The sequence below is a fragment of the Leptonotus elevatus genome, chromosome 6 (assembly GCF_054856555.1).
Source record: "Leptonotus elevatus isolate MCC_2025b chromosome 6, RoL_Lele_1.0, whole genome shotgun sequence".
In the NCBI taxonomy this organism is placed as follows: domain Eukaryota; kingdom Metazoa; phylum Chordata; class Actinopteri; order Syngnathiformes; family Syngnathidae; genus Leptonotus; species Leptonotus elevatus.
This window is the reverse complement of record NC_141244.1, coordinates 25263577-25282883: the sequence shown is the minus strand read 5'-3', so window position 1 is coordinate 25282883 and position 19307 is coordinate 25263577. Positions and strand designations below refer to the sequence as shown.

At 42.8% G+C, this 19307-nt stretch overlaps 1 protein-coding gene across 3 annotated transcripts in view; it reads right to left on the bottom strand.

Moving 5' to 3' along the window:
- The window catches only part of cicb (capicua transcriptional repressor b), a 39329-nt gene that overhangs the window by 7814 nt on the left and 12208 nt on the right, over positions 1–19307 (bottom strand). For all 3 annotated transcript variants that reach the window (XM_086079102.1, XM_086079104.1, XM_086079103.1), the window contains exons 3-11: positions 5740–5889; positions 5258–5414; positions 3867–3978; positions 3198–3380; positions 2616–2748; positions 2352–2536; positions 1946–2084; positions 1221–1318; positions 213–1068 (exon numbers count right to left, since the gene is read on the bottom strand). In XM_086079102.1, coding sequence (XP_085935228.1) covers positions 213–1068; positions 1221–1318; positions 1946–2084; positions 2352–2536; positions 2616–2748; positions 3198–3380; positions 3867–3978; positions 5258–5414; positions 5740–5889 — 2013 coding nt within the window. The remainder of the gene's footprint in view (positions 1–212; positions 1069–1220; positions 1319–1945; positions 2085–2351; positions 2537–2615; positions 2749–3197; positions 3381–3866; positions 3979–5257; positions 5415–5739; positions 5890–19307) is intronic.

Below are 19307 nucleotides of genomic sequence, written 5' to 3'. Positions count from 1 at the left end.
CATGTCTGCCAAGCAAACTGGGGAAGAAAAAATAATCTAAACAAAAAAAATCACACCAAATTATAATTTCTGAGGACAGTCTGTCAAGGAAAGCCAATCAGTCCTTTGCTGACTATGATGAGAGAGAAGGAAAATGCTAAAATTTGGCTCAATCGTCAGAACGCGCCAAAGAAAAATCAAAGCACACTGGATGCATGATTATTAGCGCTCACCTCTTGTTCCTGGGCTGGACGAATAACACACAAGCGAACTATGACCCTGCTGCTTCCCATTGGCTAAGGGCGCGTGTGTGGGCGGAGCTGCGGGAAGGTTGAAGATACTGGTCGGCTGACAGAGCTGCCGCGGCGGGCTCTTGGGATTGGCGGGGAGGGTGGGTAGTATGTACTGGACCTGCGTGATGGCCTTACCCCCAGGGTGCGCTAGAGAGGGGGTGGGGATGAACTGGGGCTGGAGCAGGGGTAGAGGCAGGGGTCCGTTGGAGTGGCTGTTGGATGGGGGCTGAGGCTGTGGAGACGGGGCGATGAGCTGCATGGCGGGCTGTCCCGACAGAGAGCCCCCAAGCACTAAATTAGTCACCACCCCGGCACCTATGGGGCCGGGTGACGGGGAGGAAGAGTAGCCGCTCGGCATGGCCGCCGCGCCGCTCCCCGGGGCCGAGCCAATCAGGAGCTGCGGCTGCTGGAGCGTCAGGGGCTTCCTCTCAGGCGGGTGCGGGCTGTACGAGGCTCCGCCGTCTCTGGGTTTGCTGACGATAGGGAGTGGCGTGCTGATGACGGGGCGCATCACGTTGGTCAACACAGTGGAAGCCACTCGCACGGCGCCGATGCCGAGGTGCGAGGGCGATGCAGAGATCACCGATTGGCCTGAGGAGAGCGAGAGGTGGAGAGGGGAGGCGTGCACCACTCCCGCCTCACCTCCAAAAGCGTCCCCTTCTCTCTTCCGGGGGTCGCTAAACCCCCCTGACCTCCCCTCGTCGTAACGCTTGCCGGCCGGATAGGAAGACAGGGACACGCTCCTGCAGTGAAGCGAGGAGGCCGCCGTGGAGCAGATGACAGGAGCGAAGACTCGCTGGGAAGCAAAGCAGACCGAGATTGATCGCATCTGTCATCTGCGTGATGTCAAGTGGAATGACTTTTACGACGGTGTCATGACTGCAAATTGCTGATGAAGTGGGGCATTCATGAAGCGAGGATTCACAGTATTAAGAAACGACGGCTTACCTTCTGAGCGCTCTCGTCGCCGGAACCTCTCTCGCTGTCGCTGTCAGTCACCCGCTCCTTGCACTTGAGGTCAATGGAGCTGCTGGGATAAGGGTCCTCTGGAGAACAAAATGCACTACAGCTACACTTGACATTCAATACCACAATGCCAGAACACTTCTACAAAGTAGAACTAGGCAAATCATAAATTTTAGTGATCAATGGCACTGACTTATTTACAAAAGCAGTCAGTGCCAAATGAGCGAGAGAAAAAAACTAGTACGCAACTTAACTCCAAGAATCATATTCACATTGTTTCCCATATCAGAAGAGATGAGCCAGGTTGAATGCAATCAGGGAGTCATTCACACTCAACACTGACGAAGACATGGTGACCGTTTATACAAAACAACATGCTGAAAACGTTTGACCTGAGGTTTGTGCTTCAAGCCGCAAAAGAACACTCTGGGGGAAAAAAACTTATTTAGTGTGAGAACTAAAGAAAATCCCAGAAAAACGCATTTTCTTTAAGCAATGTTGGGATCTTTCAAAATGTGAAATAGTTGGGGAATAGTTGGTGGGCCCAAAAATCCCCAGATTTTATTTTAAGACCATATTCGAATTTACATGATAATATCATAATGTGACAGTCTCTTAACTAATATTTTTGGGTCTTACTCGACATTAGCTCCAAGAAGCACCGTGCGATGGCCTTAAAAAGTAAAAGTTTGGTTGAGGTTTCTTACCGATGACGTCATCGTCTCCCTCCTCTTCACAGATGACCATGCGCTCCTCATCGCTTGTCATGTCCTCGCTGACACCCCGCTGGGACTGCGACAGGGGTGGAGCGTGGCTGGAAAATTGGCCGCCACCATCCCCGCACATCTTGACATTTAATCAAAAAGAGGGTTAGGTTTAAAAGGGCAAGGACACATGTGGTGCTTCTTCTTTTTTAAGAAAATAAATGTTTTCTTTCCTATGGCATACATTGTCGGGGTGCACGCGGTGACGGTTCTTGAAAAAACATTTCCCCTGTACTTAATAATTGTAAGAACCCCAGCTTGTACTCACTCACACACTTGAACTGCATTTTCTAAGACCAACTCTGACAAAGGGCTGAAAATGAGAATTTCTGTTCAATTTAATGTTTACCTGTGCCAGTTCCGCCAGGGCTTGTGTATTTCCCCTGTCGCCCCTCTCCATGTTGTGCACGGCACTTTGCGAGAAGGCTCGGGGACGCGTCAGCTGGCTCATATGACCCTCAGCCATCTGACTCCTCTCGGGCATGCCCGCCAGACCCGGGCCCACTACCCCCTTCAGCTCCACAGAATGTGGCTCTGCCAGGCGGAAAGACAAAAGGGGATGTTAGGGAAAAGCTCCAGGACTCATGTCTTTTGAGGGCCTTGCGAGACCAACCCGTGGACTCGGACATGCTCCTCTCACGGATATCTTTGCCGCCGGGGACACCGCGACCTTCGGAGCTGGACTTCTTCCTGTCTTTGTTGCACCACTTCCAGTCTGGGTGAGCCTTAAAGTGGGCCTCTTTTACCTGGGGAAAGAACCACTTTGAGAATAAATACTTAGTTTTTAATATCTTGTGTACAAATACAGTGGTGCCTTGAGATAAGAGTGACTCCACAGAATACGAGTAGTCATTCTGCCTTTTTTTTCCTTTGACTTGCATGTGCACACTACAGATACAAGCGTTGTATGGTGGTAGTCAACCCAAGTTCACATCACAATTAGCAGCACTTTGCCAATTAGTGAATAATTCTTCAAAAATGTGGCTTCAAACTGTTCATTCCGACTCCTAGTTAAGTTTACCATCAAACTAAACAAAAAATTACACATTGCGGATAAAAAAAACAACAACAAAAAACACACACACACAGCTTAGCCTTTCAGTCCGTTAATACTATCGTTAAATTGAATGTCTCCTAAATCCTAACTTTTTTCTTCTTTTTTTTTTTAAAGCCGTACTAAGTTGCATCAGCGTACCTGGAAGGCCAAGTCGTGGTATTTCTGTTTCTCTTTAGGTCCGAGGGCATACCACCACTCGCCCAGGATCTTGCTGACAGTCCTGTTGTCCTGGTTGGGGTGGCGCTGATGCACCAAAGCTCGATGGCGCTTGCTGAAGATCATAAAGGCGTTCATCGGGCGCCGGATGTGATCCTTCTCCCGCTAAAAATGACAGACAGCAATAATGAGACCACGGAAGACTGGACGGAAGATAACTTGAAATTTGACCACAAATGCACTTCAAAAAGACTGTCTTCTTCTTTATTTATTTTTTGTTCTTTTATGATTCCACTACATGATGGAAGGGTGCCAGTGATGGCAACGGGGGAAATCCCTTGATTACTGCAAATGGAACAAATTGTGGCATAGCAGCAAACGTTTTGTTTTGCAGGAACATAAATAAATAAAAATTCTGGGTGAATTTGAGCTGGTACGTGTTCAATCATCTAAAGAGAAAATCCCAATAAAAGTGCTTTATATCTCCTTTATTAACCCCCATTCCCAACTGTTCCATTGCAAATACATGAAAAGGACTAACTTGACCGGCATAATAACAGAAAGGTTAACGTGACTCTTTTTTTGATTCAAATAAACTTGACCTGACCTCATTTTGGGTGTCAAGTGTATTAAGAAGAGAGAAAAGTCTACCTTTCCAGGGCTGCTTTTGTCCCCGTCTTTGGGCAGCGCACTGAGGGACTGGGTACGTCGCTTAACAGGAGACGTAGAGAGAGGCTGCTCAGGCACAACGCCGGGTAGGAAGCTACAGCAGACAGAAACTTACGTTATTTGAAAAAGACAGTAAAGTAGAGACAAGCGCTAGACTTTTATTAAAACCCATTTAGCGGTAATATCTTTAAAGAATAAGGGTGTATTTCATATTAAACATGCTCCACTCCACTCATCTCCAATCAGGCCGCTGCGTTTCATGTGATAATACCGCACAATGACGGAAAAGACCGCTTTTGTTCCTTCTGCTTTGTTCTGGCAGCGAGTGCTTCCGGTGCCCAAATTAGTGCAAAAAATTGCACTCACTCTCCTGCGTGCGTGGGTACACAGCCCACCATCGCAAGAGACAGCCACGGCTAAAGGGGTACACAACCGGATTAAAGCATTTTCCACCTTTGCAATCAAAGTCAGGAATGGACCAGTTGTCGGATGTCTCTAAAAGATTATCCTATGGTCTGATCTGCTCCGAATACAGTTGGGCCCAACAATCGTAAATGTTCAATATTTACGATGGCGAACATTTATGTCAACACTAAGGTCTTACACCCGAGTTGGCGATAGCCAATTAGGCTCACAGTTACTGGACACAAATAAGAGGAGCAACTGGTTCCACACGAACCATTCACCATGCTAAAAATGAAGAGTATGAACCACAATGTAATTAGCAATAACTCAACTTTTACATTAGTGTAACATCACACTGAGTGTAGATCGCTTCGTCATGCCTAGAGTAAAATGCCCGGAGGCTACATAGTGTAGCAACAAAGATAACCCAGTGTAGAAGACGCCAGCTTACGAAGCATGAGCGTACGGTAGTAAAACTTCACTCCTCGTGGCATTCAAAGGCTCTGACTTGCCCAAGTAGGTGGCGTTGCCACCGTTACACCAATACATCAATACTGAACCCAAACATCAAAACGACAGTTTAAAAACTACAGCACGATAGGCTTCACTACGCATGTATGGTTGTTGCTCTTTAATTGCTTTATTGTGAGTGTGCCTGCAGCAAAGGAAGATTTCAAATGGAAGGGCATGATAGACATACAAGATTGAACGCTGGCTCAAACGAGGAGTCGGCGTGCAGAGTTGTGGCCGATAGCAGCTCTAGAGCGAACGTGCATCTTGTTAGCACTCGTGGGAGTAAAAGTGACTGTGTCATCCTTACACTACATACGAGGGAGTTACAGTACTATTATCAAACAGCACAAGACACACTACCGTCATTTGTGGACTCGCTCACGTTTTACATGTTAAAAATCAATGTGTGTTTACTCAAGACGAATGCGTAAGCGATATGCGCAAAGAGGACGTACGGGTCATCCACGTCGCTCTCAGTCTCGCTATCAGGCCTCTCCCTTTCCGTGTCCACTTTCTCCTTCTCCGGCTCCTCGGCAGCATGCCGAATCGGGGGACCCCTCTCCACAGTCTGAAGGGCCTCGGCGGGCTCTGGGGGGGCCCCTGCCTGACAGTCTGAGGAAAATGACATCGGTGACACATTCAGGGAAAGTAAGCATTTAACATATATTTAGTTGGATTTAAAAATCTCACTTCTAAAGCTAAGCCATTTTAAACTGAAAAAATTCTGTAGTTAAAAGCGGAAATTTCAAATCCAACTGAAACTTGCTCGCTGCCATCAACACATTAGGGAACAGATTTGGGGCGCAAGTCCGAGCTCTAACTTTAATAAATAAAAGTCACACCTGTGACTGTGTACAAGTCACAGGACCAGCCAATCTATGAAAAAAGTGTGACTTATAGTCAAAAAAAGGAACAAAATGTCCTGATGTGGTCATACCCGTCTTTGGAGTGGCTGCGTGTGGGTGATTGACAGGGTGCTGACCCTCCCCCGGCTGAGACGCGGCATCTGATTGGGTGGGTGCCAGGAAGGGCACTAAAGAATGCCAGGGGAAAACTGGAACGGAACGGGGCTCGACATTGGTCCACACTGTGGAGAGAAAACATGGTTTGTGCAAACTGAGGGTCAGTGGTCCTCAAATGGATCCGGGGGCCGTTATATTGGGTCATTCGTCGACTGTATCAGGCACACCATTTTGCTTTTTGGAGCCGTGTTTATTTGTAATAATTCGATTGGTTGAACTTTTTATTTGAAACATGCAATACAAAAAAACAGGAATTGAAAAAAAAATGCAATTGAAATATCCCATAATGAATTGAAGGTCACTGGTTTATGTGCAGCATACAGTGGTACCTCGACTTACAAGCAACAAAACCAACAAATTTTTTTAAATACTAGCCGTCTCTGCGTTGTTTTTGCCTTGAGTAATGAGGAAAAAATATTGATATACGAGCACTAGACGGTAGTTGTGGACTTCACAAAAAAAAAAAAAAAACAGGTCTCCCAAAAAGTAATCAATTTTCAAAATAGGTTTTGATTAATTTGATAATTAATTGGTAAGTAATTGCTGTAATTTGAAATAATTTTATTACTGTACGTTTCTAATAATGTACAACACAAATTTAATTACTATGAGAAAACATTACAAAAATGTTTGTTGGTATATTTTTGGTACCGGAACTGACAAACTGGAACTGGCAAAATATGCTTTTGAGTTATGAGTACCGTCACAGGGAAGAAAAAAAAAACCCTCATAAGTCAAGGCACCACTGTTAACCATCTTAAGGGTGTTGGGGAGGAACCACATTTGGAATTTGAGTCTTGATATGAGAAAGTACAAGCTGTCCCCTGAAATCTGATTTGAAGGCAGCAGGCCTTCCTACATTTGATTACCACTGTTTTAGTTCCTTTTTTGGAATAAGAGAGAAAAGTCTAATGGTGCAAAACTATCTGTTTTTAGGCGTAATGAAGCCACAAATATAAACACTTACGGCCCTAAAGCATGATTTCCCAAATTTGGTTCCTTCCCCTGTACATGAACTTAAGATAAATACCGCATATCGCCAATTCAAAAAAGATTTTTACCGGTTGTTAAGAAAAAACATGGATGAAAAAAAATATCTTCTTTTAACAAACTGCACCAGTTTGGTGTTGTGGGAATGTACCAAATTTCTCATTAGTAAGAAAAATGTGGGGAAATCCTAGATTGATACAGCGGACACACTATTACACTGAATTAAATGAATAGAAAAACAAAGGATGAATTGAACAGGGACTAACCAAACATGCTTAATCCTTGGCGAAGGTACTGACGATTCTCTGATGAGAACATGGTGGAGTTAAAATCGGTGATGGTTCTCCCAAATAAAAATAAAAAAACATGTGGCCATGTGCCCTTTTTATACACTGCCCTCTCTTCTATAAGAGATAGTGAGTTGATCCAATCTGCTATTGATGGGAGGATTCTGTTTGTGTCCGTGTCATCCTTCACAGTTAGGTTGAGGAAAAACGTAGAAGGTATTGTTCCAAGTTAGAGAAAACGCAGAAAAAAATATTTCCAATGTGACAAAAACAAAGTTGATTGCGGTCCAAAGACTGGGTTCTTTCTTTGGCTTCGGTCCAATTACCCCTGATGCCCTCCCGTGGTTGTTTGTTTACATTAGTGCTGCAGCGCGGCACTGAATTAGTTAACGGGGCCTCGGATGCATCCACGGCATGGATTACAACATCGGCCCGGCTACTGCGCAGTCTCCCCGAGTCGTCTCGAGACCATCCCTGCGCAAAACTGGAGCCCCTCGGATACAGCCAAGCTGCTGAAGGTTGATTAAATCCAGAAATGTAGACACAACCAGGGCGTCCAATGAGGTTTGACGCTTCTTTATTTATTTATTTATTTTTGGTTACGCATACATGCCCCAGGCGAGCACCAGAGCCCGAACCGCCGCGGCGCCCAATTCGGGAGCGAGTCCTCGGGCACGCCCCTGGTCGCGCACACGCCGCACAGACACACGCCAAAACGACGCGGGTGTTCTCATGTCTCAATTACAAAGACGTATTGGAACCAGGCACTGCCCCAATTCGACTGTTCGTCTTTGCTAACTACTATCCACTGGGCGCGTTGCAGCCCATCGAGGCGACGGAAAGGGACGCTCGATTCCACGGAATTACAGCGCGCCCATTACGGTGTCGTCGTGTGTCTGTCTACCTGTTTGCTAGGTGCGGGCAGATGTCGCTGACTGGCGCATTCATCCATCACGACCTGACCAATGTAGCCAGCACCACCGCCCCCGATACAAGACACAACCGAGGCGACTACTCCGGTGAGAGGACACACAACCCCCCCCAAAAAAACGACACGAACCGCCCGTTCCTCTCTTCTTCTCTTCCTCCTCCTCGGATTTAAAGCGTTTCGGCCGCGGAAGTCGAGTAGCGAGTAGTGAAGAGCGCCGCCGTCCACAAGCAGGTTTAGCTAGCCGCTTCTCGCGGACGGCACTACAGGCACACGTCGTCCACCTCGGGGAGTGGGGTGGGGGTTACGGTCCACAAAAGTGCACCCGCGGCCGAGGTAACTCGCGTACTTTTGTCACGGCCCCTCGTTCTATCCTTTTTTTTCTTTTTTCTTTTTTCCCCTCCCTCCTCTTCCTCTTGTTGTAAACTAGGCTGCTTTGCTTTGCTTGCTTGCTGGCTTGCTTGCATTGCCCCCTCCCCTTCTTGCTCCTGTCAACCTCGCCCAGCCTTTGTCCCGCCCATCTCTGCCAATCCGGGTCGGCTATTGGCTGGGGCGGCCCCCTGTCATGTGCCCGCCGCCCATTCTGATTGGTCAGAGTGTGCGCTGGAATGCCAGTCATATGCAAATATCATCCGGTTCCACAGTCATTGGCGCATTATCGATGACCTAATCTAAAAAAATTGTTTGCAAAAACAACACAGCTTGGTTAATACAACATATTCGATCTAATTTTATTACAGTAACTCTGATTGAAGTTCAGTACAGTTCTTTCGTTTACACCCCACCGGCTCGCACCATTGGTGCAAACTGTCGTAGTAAGAGTAGACAGACGTGGAAGGCGACCAATTGAACACCGACACTGAGATGTCGGCCAACCAATCCACTTGGAGCTACTTTTACAAGATCCCGCCCCATTTTGCAAACGCTACAATTTGCGTTCCTAATGGATGGCGCTCGTGAGCTCTCTACTGTAACATTTTGCAATATGATTTATGTTAATGAGGCCTTTGGAGTATATTTAATTTTTAAGATTATTTGTATAGATCACAAATCTTAGAAACAGACTGAGTCAATAACAGACGAGTGATGTCAATTTCCAAGAGGAATACTTTGGAAATCATTGTACACAAATGGACATTTCCAAAACAGTGTGAAGCGTTCTGATGCAACACGCTTGCACAAAGGGTGGGAGAGGGGAAAGAGGAGGCCGCTTGAAAGAGAAGGAAACGGCTGAAACGGTCCATGAGTGGTGGGTAAAAATAGACAGAGAGTAATTTTCACCAGGGGAGGCATGGACGGGGGAGGAGGAGAGAAAATAACTTGTGAAAACACAAGTTCTCTCAAACAGAGGAAGGGTAGGCCGCAGACAAAAGGAACAATACTAAAAAGTGTGTCGAGAACACAACCTGGACATTGCGAACGATCGGCGAGTTTCTCAAGCAAGATGCATGAGTCATGCTGAACTAGCACATCCAGACAAATACAATACTGGGAGGGGTCTCCATTACGGTCAGCCCATCAAAGCGCTTGAGATTTGACCAGCGATGCTCAGAGAGATTCTGGCAGGCTGCCCTCGCTCGTAAAAAAACGCTTAACCCCCTCAGTACCAAACGGTACACCTGCAAATTGTCATTAAGATTCATGCATTATTAACTAAGATATGAAGTATGATGGTTCATCATCTCCCAATGTTGTTGACAAAATGGATGTGCACATTCTTCCTTGGCCCCAACTGTTTTGTGCAAATCAGTTCAAGCTTGGTACACACATCAGATGTCTCTAAAAGATTAACTATCCTAAGTGATTATCCTGTTGTGTGAGACATATTAGAATATTCATTTTTTTTATTATACTGTATCTCTTTTTAAAACAAGCTTGTAAAGTGCATAGTGACACACTGATGACGCATGAAGTGTACAAACAGGAGCAGACGCTAGTACAACAAGCTAATGTGGCCAGCATTTTGCATTTCTAGACTACTTTGTGTGACTTGTTTTTTATGATCAAATCAAATGACGTGAAAGCGTGACGCGACTTGACATGAAGTGAAGACTACTCGTCCAACTCACTCTGTCAAAGTGAAACGGTAAAACAAGCTTCATTTGTGGAATGTTTTTGTCAATGTTGACGCTGATGCTTTGTCTAGGTAGCATTTCAAGCATACGGCTAACTCCGCGGCTAATGTCACTATTTGTTGCTATTGTGTTAGCAGGAGAGCTGTCAAAGTTAATCGATTAATCGACAAGCAATCGATTATCAAATTAATCGACAACTATGTTAATAATTGAGTAATCGTTTGGAGCCATTTTTTTTATTAAAAATTGTCCAAATCCTCTGATTTCAGCATATCAGAGTAATTGTTCACTGATTTCTGTAGTCCTTCATGAAAGAAGACAAATTATCTTCTGTGTTCAATCAAAACAAGACATTTGCATTTTTATTTTGGAAAACAATGACCGAACCGGTAACCCCTTAAAAAATAAAAATTAAATAAAAATCACTATATGAATAAATACAAAGTAAACACCAATCACTGGTTAATAAACAGCAATCAGGGGGATTTTTTTAATACACTTTAATGCAAAGTTAAATTAATCCTGTTAGTCGATTAATCGATTCTGAAAATATTTGAGTGACAACACTAGTTAGCAGAGCTGAAAAAGTGATTGTTGTTTAAAAGTGATTTGCCCTGGCCTGAGGGGGTCTGTTTCACCTTTACTGGCACAAAGCAACTTTGAGGAGGATGGTAGGAACAATGCCACATAAAAAAAACTACAAATGTGCTGTATGCTTTATGGCATACGTCACTTCCCCCTTTCCCCATTTGTTACGAAGACGGAAGTCAATTTGAATGTCGACGCACGATTACTGCTTTCATGGCAGATGCTGCAAAACAACTGAAAAGTTTTGTCTGAGGAGACAAAAAAGGAAAAGGGAAGCTACCCGGATAAAAGGACAGTCAAGGATCAACATTGGTCCAGCTCAAAAACGACGCAATGCGCTTGTCCTCGTGGGAAATATGGTCTTCCTTCAGGCATAACATTACCGCTTTTGCCCATATGGCGCCGCCATAATCAACATATACTGAAAGTTCCTTAGTGTTGCTTTAAATACAGGACATGAAAAAAAACTTTACTGAAATAAGGATTCAATTCAAATGTATTGCACGTAGGCATGGGTTGATTACCAATTTGTACATTGGCCTAAAAATAATAATAATAATAATGCACCAGCAGGTATTAGCTAGCCCCAAGGACAACATGAGTAGCCCACAGGTCTGTTCTAATAATGGCTCAGATTCTACATCCATCCATCCATCCATTATCTGAACCGCTTGTCCTCACGAGGGTCGTGGGCATCACTGGAGCCTGTCCCAGCTGTCTTCGGGCAATAGACAGGGTACACCCTAAACTGATTGCCAGCCAATCGCAGGGCATAGACGAACAACCATTCACACTCACAATCACAGCTTGGGACAATTTTAGAGTGTTCAATTAACCTACCATGCATGTTTTGGGAAAATGAGAGGAAACCGGAGAGAACATGCAAACTCCACACAGGAAGGTCGAAGCCCGAAATCGAACCCACGACCTCTGAACTGGGAGGCGGACGTCCTAACCATTTGTTCACCGTGCCACCTCAATATAATATCTTACATTTTACTTTAATATAAACAGTTGTAATTGTGTTCAATGGAAACAAATGCAATTTTTATTTACCCAAATATATTTTTTTTAAAAGGTCATTTTAGAGCTATAATTTTAATACCATTATACAGTAATATTTTTGCTCATGGTTATCATACTGTCAGAATACCTAAATACATTTTAACGCACAGTTCTTCAAAATTAAATTGAACTTAAAAGTTAAAAACGACTGAACTGTACTTTGTGATTCTTCTACATGCCACTAGAGGCACTAGTGTGAAAAACTGGAACCTTCACCCTTTTTCATTTAAACCTTACTAACCCTCGCTGTGACTGTGCTTGTAACGTGTGCAGGTGTTCTTCCATTGCTCGTCTCCTCCTCTAACAGACATCACAAACCCAATGTGTGTGTCTTCCACGTGACCGAGAAACTTTTACTCCCACCCGTTACCTCCGCTGGCCACGGTGGCGTCGAGGGCCCACCTTCCGTCACCCTCCCGTCCAATCTCGCTCTTGCCTCAATTCGTCTTCCGCCCTCCCCGGCGCCCGCCGTTTACTCGGTCCAATTATAACTCACATGCGGCAGTCCTTCGCAGTTACCGTGGCAACAGTGATCCGCCGCGTCACCTGCGGTCTTGTCGCCAGGGCTTTCGCCTGCTATCACTTGAATTGGACCTCACTTGTCCGTCACCTGATTCGGGACCACACGGCACGATTTGTGGGATCCATGTACCCCCAAAGGAGAAGATTTAACCTACTGTCAGGAGAAATTAATGAAGGCTTCCTAGTGAAATAGTGTCCTGTAGTGAACAAATGAGAGATATCATACACACTGATTGGTGGGAGGGGGTTGCTTCCCCAGACACCCCCTAAAGAAAAATCATCTGTGCTCTCACATGCAATGCTTTAGTTTTGCCATTTGGGGGCACTACTTGCCTGCAGATACATGGCCAATGGGATGTGTGCACCAGAAACATTGGACAGACTATACAGTGCAGAGCAAAAAAAAAAAAAAAAGATTCAAGGATAAAGGGATGACGAATTTTCAATTTTGGGGATGTGAAAATGATTTTTGAAAACTTTGCAAAGTCTTCCCCTTGAGTATTCCTAACAGTTAAGGATTAATCTTCCAAATGACTTTCTTTTGCAGGAAAAGTCCTTTTTGGAGGGGCAGGAGGCGATATCCAGATGTGCTTGTTGCCATGGCCGGTGAGGATATGCAAGGGCTTTAAAGCGTTACGTAAAAAGCATGGGCCACGGGCGGGAGGGAGAGAGAGATCTGGGATGTTATTCCCGGGTATCGGTATCCGGGTAGACCAGGATGAGGCGAGCAGGAGAGGAAGGAGGGAGGCGACGCCACTGCAATGCGATGGAGTTAAGGGTTAAAAACGAAAACGTGAAGCTTTATTTTTCCAAAGATATTAGAGAAAAGTGCGTGTGTGACATGTCGTGTGCGTGTGAGTGACACGGAATAATGTATGTTGCAATTTTAGACCAACGGCAGTGTATTTAGTCGTGAAGAGGCCATTTTGAACATTACCCCGAGGAAAAAAGGCGACATTTATACGCAGCAAGAAATGTCCCTCCAAACAGTATTATTATGGGTATAGTTAATAATAAAAGTTATTAATGGTGAGCGGAAATTATACATACAGCACAAACTGTCATTAAGCAGAAAATGCTTGTTTTATATAAAGCTCTATTATATGCAAAATGGAGGGGGAAAAAAACGGCTAAGTGTGTAGCGTACTCAAGATGACCAACGCAGCACAACACACATACTATTACCACAATCTCCTCCTTAAAACCAGATGTCTGTCGTAACACGACTGACCTGGAAGGGGCAGCGTGGTGCTATAGGGCAGAAAGTAGCAGCTGCAGTAGTAACAGTAGAAGAAACCTATTGCAAGCAAATCAGGCACACCAAAGGATAATCACGCCGGATAAACTTTAAAAGACAAAATGGGCTGAGTTGTCGTTACGTGTGTAACCTAATTTAGCTATTATTGAGATCAGGAGGAAAATTACTTTTCAAACACTCCATCGAGAATAATCGCTGTGGACAATATTTCAGATGATTTGATAATTACCCAGCTACTGACTTTAATTGGAAGGTGGGGAGGGGGGGGCAATAATGCCCAATTGTCGGTAGGTGTGTACCTCACTTTAGCTGTTGTCAAACTCAGAGAAAAAAACACTCAAAGATTACTCACACCACATGATGATGATCACTTTGAATAATCTTTCAGACATCCGATAATCGGCCCTTTGCTGAATTTGATCGAAAGGGGTGGAAAATGCTCAAATGTGTGTCCCCCGTTTGGCAAACACACTCTCCTCACTCTCCTCACTTGCTACACGATTAGACTTGTATTAATAATAAAAATGTCATATTAAAAATTCAGTGAACATTAATGACTGCGGGAGAGAAAAAATAATTTACACCACTGGGGAACCTTTCTCCCATAAGGGGCCATTTAAATTTCTATGAAGTTCTCCCAGGGTCAGATCATATTTAAGAAAAAAATTGTCACGGGCCATGGGTTGCTTACCCCGAGAATCCCCCCTCACATGTTGTTAGGCACACGCACATCAGATTACCCACAAATACGCATAATTGTATTTACTGCCTCCATGTTTTATCAGTGTTTCATTAGCTCACGCTAAAATGTTTGCTTTGTTACCATGGCAACAGACGTTTTGGCGCTCACGCGCACATCGTGGCCGGCACTCCGTGATTGACGCCCGGTTATTCTCACACACACACACACGCACACTCACACACACACACGCAGAGCATAAAAAAGGGGTCTCATCCCTCACCTTGTCGCTAATTGTATTTCTGCCTGCTTCTGTGTGTTATTTTATGGCAAGTTGGGAGAAGACATTTACTGACTCATTAGTGTAGTCTTTTATGGGCCAGCATATACACGTATGACAGATGCTGCGTAAATTGTGTAACGGTGCAACGGCTTATTTGACACGCATAAAAAAAAGAAGAAGAAGAAGTGGAAGGAGTTGGATCATATTGTAGAGTCTAGACCCAGAAGCGATTCTATTAGGACCCAGAGCTGGTATAAGATAATTTGGACAAATGCCGGTAATTTAACCTTAATTTAAGAGTAGTTAACCACTGACAAATCACATGCATTGTAACTACTCCAGCATGACACGACTTGAAAAATCGTTTGTTGGGAGAAGCTTTGCGAGTGCAGCGAGTGTTTGTGTGTGAGGCAAGCAAGCCATAATGGGTGTGGGGGGTGGGGTAGAATCCAAGGAAGCAAGTTTCAGTGTTTTGAAATGAACACACATTGAAAAACAGAGTTAAGGTTTTGTTTCAGATTTATATATATCCAAAATATTTTGGCTTTTTGTAATTTCTCTAATATTTACAGATTTGTTTTTGTTTTTTTAGGCACTTTTTGTTCAAAAGCACGTTATTTCCAGTCCCGTTAAGTGGGCATTTTCAATGGCTGTGTTGAAACTGCAAACAAAATGCGTAAATTATAACTCCACCCATGTGACACGACTCCACATCCAAAGTTAAAGTTTTTTAGTTGTTCATATGGGTTTGGATTGTTTAGCTGGGACATACTATTAGTGAATATGAAAATGCTAATTATAAGGCTTTACATAGTGCTCAAATAGAGCAAATAAATAAATAGTAAAGAAGCAAATATAAATATTTAATGCAGGACTTTTTAATATTAATATATAGTAATTGTTATTATACATGCTATATTTGTTATCAAAATAAAATATTTAATTTCATGACATTTTCCACATACTTTAATATACAATACACAAATATTCGATTTACTCCTTAACATTAAAAATTACATAGCACATGTCAAGAAAAAAAATCTAATATTCTTATTATTGTCGAATAATAATCAATGTTAATAATTATTTTTCTATTTTCAGGCACTTATGGTAGGCTTGTTTAAAAAGCACTTAATTTCAGTTCAGTATTAAAAAAAAATCACAAATATTTTTGGAATATTAAAAAAAATGTTGAACATGTTATATGATGTGACAGTGACAAGAACATCTTTGGGACTAAATTATAAATGGATACTATTATGCTGTTAAGCTCTAACTGAGGATCACTGCTAGTTATTGTTAGTTGGTTGGCGCACTTTAGGGTATATGATGCACACCGACACAGCACACACTCTCACCAGTACTGCTTCTTTCACTCAGCTTTCCAAAAGTCCGCAAAAGCTTCACGCTGAGTTTGTAAGTCTATACCGAAAAAAAAATGAAATAAAAAAAGACACCCACGTACGTGATGCCCGCTGAAAGCCCGTCAAAATAAACGCACATGCACACGGGCAAGCATGCATGATCTGGCACAAAGGGACGCTATTCATCCATTGGGCGTCCTTTCAGCCGCATAAAAGGGGCTGTGAGGCGGGAGCATACACTCCAAATGACAGCGTTCCCCTTCCTGTCCACTTCTCTGTCACAGTCGCGCGCCTCTATACGGCCAAACGAGCGTCCACACGAGACGCCGGAAGGGCCCGCTTGAAGTGAATTGTACAGGCGGATGCTATCTAGATATGGGCATCAAATTTACTAGAATTTTTTTTTTTACTAAAAGTCACATCTGAAAGTAGTAGAACGCAAGACTCTCTATGCTGTACGTTCTCAAATAATGACCACCTGTTCAATAGATGTCATACACCAGAGTTCACCAATTCCGGTCCTCGAGATCCTGCAGCTTTTAGATGTTTCCGGCTTCCGCCCACGAGCACACCTGATTCATATAACCAGCTCATCAGCATACATGATAACGATCATGATCTTTAGTACCAGGTGTGTTGGTAGGCGGAAACATCTAAAACCTGCAGGTCTCCGGACCTCGAGGACCGGAATTGGTGAACCCTGTCATACACCAATTGTACTGCATTGCACACCTGGGAAAAATAAACACCACACCTTTAATAAAAGGCTCCCTTTTCCGCTCTCTGATTTTCTACAAAAACTAACGCACTCTAATTAGTAGAAAACACGCTAGCTCGGAGGCAGAACGATTGATATTAAAATGTGTGATGAGACGTCACAACTTTATTCTCTATAATTTTCGTAAATCCTAACACCAACTGATATTGTCTTTTCACTGTAAGGAATCGATTGTGTCCGGATTTTGTGAAGTTTGCTTTTGACATCTAGCTGTGCTCTTATTTTCAATTTTGCTGATATCAAGACAAAAAGGTCAGCCAAATGACGGTTTGTATCTCATAAGAGTTGTTGTATCTCAAAGCACAACTGTCTCCCATAAGAGAACTCCGATTTGTTTTGTGAAAAACAATGACAAAATATTGTTTGTGTATTAAAAGGAACGACACTACACACTGAATGCGTTGCGATGTAGATAACAATGGCGACGTACGTCCAAATAAAGTTTTTACAAAATTTATTAAATTAAATGATTTTTGAAAAATGAATCTAATAGTTACGTTAGGAGCAACCAATTAAATAATATAGAGCAAACTTGTCATGACAGTCGAGGTTTCTTTTAAGTGTTTGTATTTAAAAACGTAAGTAATTAACTAAATATTTTTTTAATAAGCAGTATTATTTGATATTGTGATTACTTTGATTTTTGCATAATTAAAAGCCTCCCTGCTAATAGACCTCTGCTTCTCTCTGCAGATGAGTATCAAACACCCACTGCTACTATTTGAGGAAATTCAGTTACTGTATTTGAAAGGTAAAATAATGTGCCCCAACGCTTAAGGTGTGTGTTGCTACAGGGATCGACATTACTCTTCGGGAGTACGTCAATGTGTGGGGGTCTCAAAAAATTCCACTCAAAATAGTTCAGTCAATAGAGAGAGAACAGGCACATAATAAACACATATTTAGGCATCAAGCCGCCACGGTATGTACTGTACCTGCCCACACATTGTTTCACTACGTCTTGGTATGAGTCATTAATAAAACAAACATGCACATTGCAGATATCACCTGTACACTAAATAAACCTGCCGGTCATGTTCTAGCAAAAATATTGACACTCGTCGTTTTTATTCCTCTGAGCTGTCACCTTCTCCTGAGCATTCTCTTTTATTTCTCCCACTAATCTAAAGCCCATTTTGTCTGTGTCAGCCACCAAAACAGCAAATCAACACAAACAAGCTGCTCTTTAACTGGCCTACATACAGTACCTTGCGTAGCCGCTCCAGCTTTTGTCATGAAATGTTAATTTCTACTCCAGCGCTCGCTTTTGTTTTGAATTCCAGAGTCTTTAACAGTGATTTCTAACTATTTTTTTTTTTACCTGATCATTACCATTGTTCTACGTCCGCATCCGTCTAGAATGACTTCAAATATATGACGTCGTCAAAGCCAATCCCGGGAACACGTCTAATCCCCGCAAACACACCAACGTCTATTCTCTTTCCTCCCTCTCAGTTGCAAATGCGCGGATAAAGAGACATACAAGACTATTTGACTAAATCACTATTGATGCTTTAAGGCACATGTCAAACTCAAAGCCTGGCAGCCTGATCTGGCCGGCCACATCATTTTTTGGTGACCTACTAAAGCAAATCATGAGTGTCGACTTCATGGTTCCTGCTAAATGGATTTGTACTTTCCACTTTGGATGAAAATCTCGACTAAAATGGCATTTTTTCTTCTTTAAAATATATATTTTTTTACAGATAATACAAGCTATATTTTAACATAAATTGAACAATAGTGTTTAGATTTGGTTTTCCATAATTCCTTTGACTTTTGATTACAAGTTCTATTTGTCATTAAAAATATAAATAATAACAATGAAAAGCAGGGGTGCTTGTCTATTACGTAATAACATGATGAGGTTATAATAAATTTCTATGATTACGTGGCCTGCGATGAAAATGGGTTTGACACCCCTGGTTTAACAGGGTGGAAAAAGAACACTCAGTCATAAATGAATGCTGTTTTAATGAGCGTGCTCAATTTTGGAACATCAGCTGTGCGATATTAGAACTGTGTGACGAATCGCAGGTGCTTGCACGGGTCACATGACCAGCGACTTCGGCATGACACACAAGAAGGATGAGCATATGGGACGACAGCATGTCGGCTAACTGGACATTCTTGAACCTTTGTGCTTCTATACTGTGGCCATCTGATGTGAAATGAATGTGACTACTAAGGTCTAAGAGTAATTTTATGTTTATCCAAATGATGTATTTGAATGGATGGAGATAGTAGTGTATTTATTATTGCTCGGCATTTTGGAAACATACATTTCTTAACGACTGAATTATTGCAACAAATGTATCTGTCAACTTTAACACATTAAAAGCTTTGGTGGAGTGTTAGGGCCAAATTGGGCAGGACAAAATTGCAGAAAAGTTACAAAGCGACGAGAAGTTTTAATATTATAAGAAGTTATATTACAAGAAAAACATTTTCATATAATATTAATCAAAATATTACAAAAGTAATGTAGAAATGCTACAAGAGAAAAGTTGTACCGTAATGATGATTACAGTTGCAATATTATGAGAAATAAATCCTATTTTTTCAAGAAAAACAGGGTAACGATATAATGTTACAAGGACACAAAATAGCAATTTTACTGGGGAAGTGGTAATGTTATTCAATTAATGAATATATAAATATAAATA